The following is a 2,689-nucleotide window of genomic DNA, read 5'->3' as shown; positions in this document are numbered from 1 at the left end:
TCTTCTCGTCAAGCCTAGACGCCGGCCTGGGAGTTTCTAATTCTGGTGCTCGAGGGCTGGCGTGACTGCCGGGGACAGAGGCAGGAGCATGGAGAAGGCAAAGAGGGGTGATGTTGTCAAGAAACATCCAACTGCCCCTTTTACCATTTTTGCCTCTGTTGTGCGGAGGGGGGTGCGAGAGAAAAAATGCCGATGACCATTGTTTGCTCGTTTGGGATGTTGCTCCGCCCCCCGAGTCTGTCGTAAACCTGGAGCGGGACTGAAATAAACCCCAGATCCGCAGCTCCCGGGACGTGCGGCGCCTCCGACTCCTCCTCAGAGGCGCTGCGGCGCGGCTGGGGTGGCGGCAACAAGCGGCTGCCGCATCCCGCCCGCTCCCGCCCCGGGCTCCCCTCCCCGGCGGCCCGCCGAGCCATGTCGTTGAGCCCCAAGCACACGACGCCCTTCTCAGTGTCCGACATCCTGAGCCCTATCGAGGAGACCTACAAGAAGTTCAGCGGTGCCATGGACGGCGCGCCGCCTGGCCTGGGGGCGCCCCTGGGGACCGCGGCCGCCGCCGCCTATCGCGCGCAGCCGGGGCCCTCCTCGCAGGGGGCGGCAGGGGCTGGGGTGCAGCCCCACGGCCTGGCGGGGCACAACGCGGCGGCCGCGGCGGCGGCGGCGGCGGCAGCAGCGGCAGCGGCCGCCACGTACCACATGCCCCCAGGCGTCTCGCAGTTCCCGCCTGGCGCCATGGGCGGCTACTGCAACGGCGGCCTGGGCAACGTGGGCGAGCTGCCCGCCTACCCGGATAGCATGCGGGGCGGCACGGCCCCCGCGGCCACCGGCTGGTACGGAGCCAATCCGGACCCGCGCTACTCGTCAAGTGAGCGGGGCCAGGAGCGCGGGACCGAGGGCAGGCGGACGGCGCGGGCTCTTTCCGCCACAGCGTGGGGCGCGGGGGTGCCGGTGTCCAGGCGCGCGTGGGGCTCTAGCCTGGTGCGCGCGCGATGTCCCGGGACAGGACTGGGGGCGGGCGAGGGGTGCTGGGACCCACGCTGGGTCCCGCTGGCGTCGAGATCGCCGCGGTGGGAAGAAGGCCTCGCGCTCACCGGGCTTCCCCCTTCGGCCCCTCCCCAGTTTCCAGGTTCATGGGGCCATCGGCGGGCGTGAACGTGGCCGGCATGGGGTCGCTGACTGGCATCGCGGACGCCGCGAAGTCGCTGGCGCCCTTGCACCCATCGGCGGCAGCGCCGCGCAGGAAGCGCCGCGTGCTCTTCTCCCAAGCGCAGGTCTACGAGCTGGAGCGGCGCTTCAAGCAGCAGAAGTACCTGTCGGCGCCCGAGCGCGAGCACTTGGCCAGCATGATCCACCTGACTCCTACGCAGGTCAAGATCTGGTTCCAGAACCACCGCTACAAAATGAAGCGGCAGGCCAAAGACAAGGCGGCGCAGCAGCTGCAGCCGGAGAGCGGCCTGGCCCCGCCGCCGCCGCCTTCTTCCCCGCGCCGCGTGGCTGTGCCCGTGCTGGTCAAGGACGGCAAGCCGTGCCAGAACAGCGCCGGCACGCCGACGACTGGCCAGGCGGGCCCGCAGCCACCTGCCCCGACGCCGGCGCCGGAACTGGAGGAGCTGTCGCCCAGCCCGCCGGCGCTGCACGGCCCCGGGGGTGGGCTAGCGGCCCTGGACGCTGCCGCGGGGGACTACGGCGGCGGAGTGCTCGGCGCCAACCTGCTCTATGGCAGGACCTGGTGACCGCGTGGGTGCCCTGGGGCGGTGTCCTGCCTGAGGCCTGAAGGGTTTGCGAAAAAAACTGCGAGAAAGAATAGAGGAAACGTATCCAAACTGACTTAAGTGTATGCGGCTATCAAAACGAACCAGCGGCTATCAAAACGAAGGAACGGGCCATGGAGAGGGGCAGGCTCTGAACCTCTTTATATTGGGGGCGGAGACAGTAACAGCCTCAGGACCAAATAATGTAACATGCCAGGAGGCTTTGAGGTGGTGATTTCCTCCTTCTAGAAGTTCGAAATTTTGAGAAAAGCTGGCCGAGTCCACATCCACCGTGTTCCTAGCCGAAGCTCGCAGTTTCAAACGTTGGAAACTTTGTTGGTGTTTGTAACTCCAAAAATCAACTCAGCTTTAACAATGAATCCTTTTGAAAGTGGAATTTACCTTGGGAGATTCATTTTCGAAGAGCACCCCTCCCCCGTCCCCGAAGTGCAATTTCGTAGATGTTTGATTGAAAGTAAATTGGTGGATCATGCACATAGTAACATTATCGCAGAGGAATTATTGCCATTTAGGTAATAGAGAAATGGAATAAAGATAAAATACTGTATATATGGATATAGCTTTTTAAATTTAATGATTTTTAAATGTCTTGATCATTATTTAGCAAATGAGTGTGTATTACCCTAAAAGAGGACCGCCCCACAATACAGTACATCATAAGAAGGATTGTGAACTACTTTTACACGGAATCTGGTCTCCCAAAATCACCTGATAAAATAAATACACCCATTCTTGTGTAGACATGTTATTTACTCTTTCTAAGGTATTTGCTTGTCTGATTTTGAATACTTTGACAATATACTAGACCAAGCAAGCAAAATTGCTAAAATTGACATCAAATTAATCTATATTTCAAAGAATGTCAAGAAGAAGGGAGAGAATAGGTGATTTATTAAATTGTAGTCAGGATGTAGAGA

General features: G+C 60.1%; 1 protein-coding gene across 1 annotated transcript; it reads left to right on the top strand.

The window, feature by feature from the left end:
- The first annotated feature begins 411 nt into the window (after positions 1-411).
- On the top strand, positions 412-1,733 carry NKX2-4 (NK2 homeobox 4). The gene is made up of 2 exons (XM_053925927.1): positions 412-865; positions 1,120-1,733. Exons 1-2 carry the CDS (start codon positions 415-417, stop codon positions 1,731-1,733), a joined length of 1,065 nt encoding a protein of 354 aa, XP_053781902.1. The 5' UTR covers positions 412-414.
- Positions 1,734-2,689: the final 956 nt, after the last annotated feature.

This window comes from Desmodus rotundus, chromosome 6 (assembly GCF_022682495.2).
Source record: "Desmodus rotundus isolate HL8 chromosome 6, HLdesRot8A.1, whole genome shotgun sequence".
Taxonomy (NCBI): domain Eukaryota; kingdom Metazoa; phylum Chordata; class Mammalia; order Chiroptera; family Phyllostomidae; genus Desmodus; species Desmodus rotundus.
This window is presented reverse-complemented; position numbering and strand designations above follow the sequence as displayed.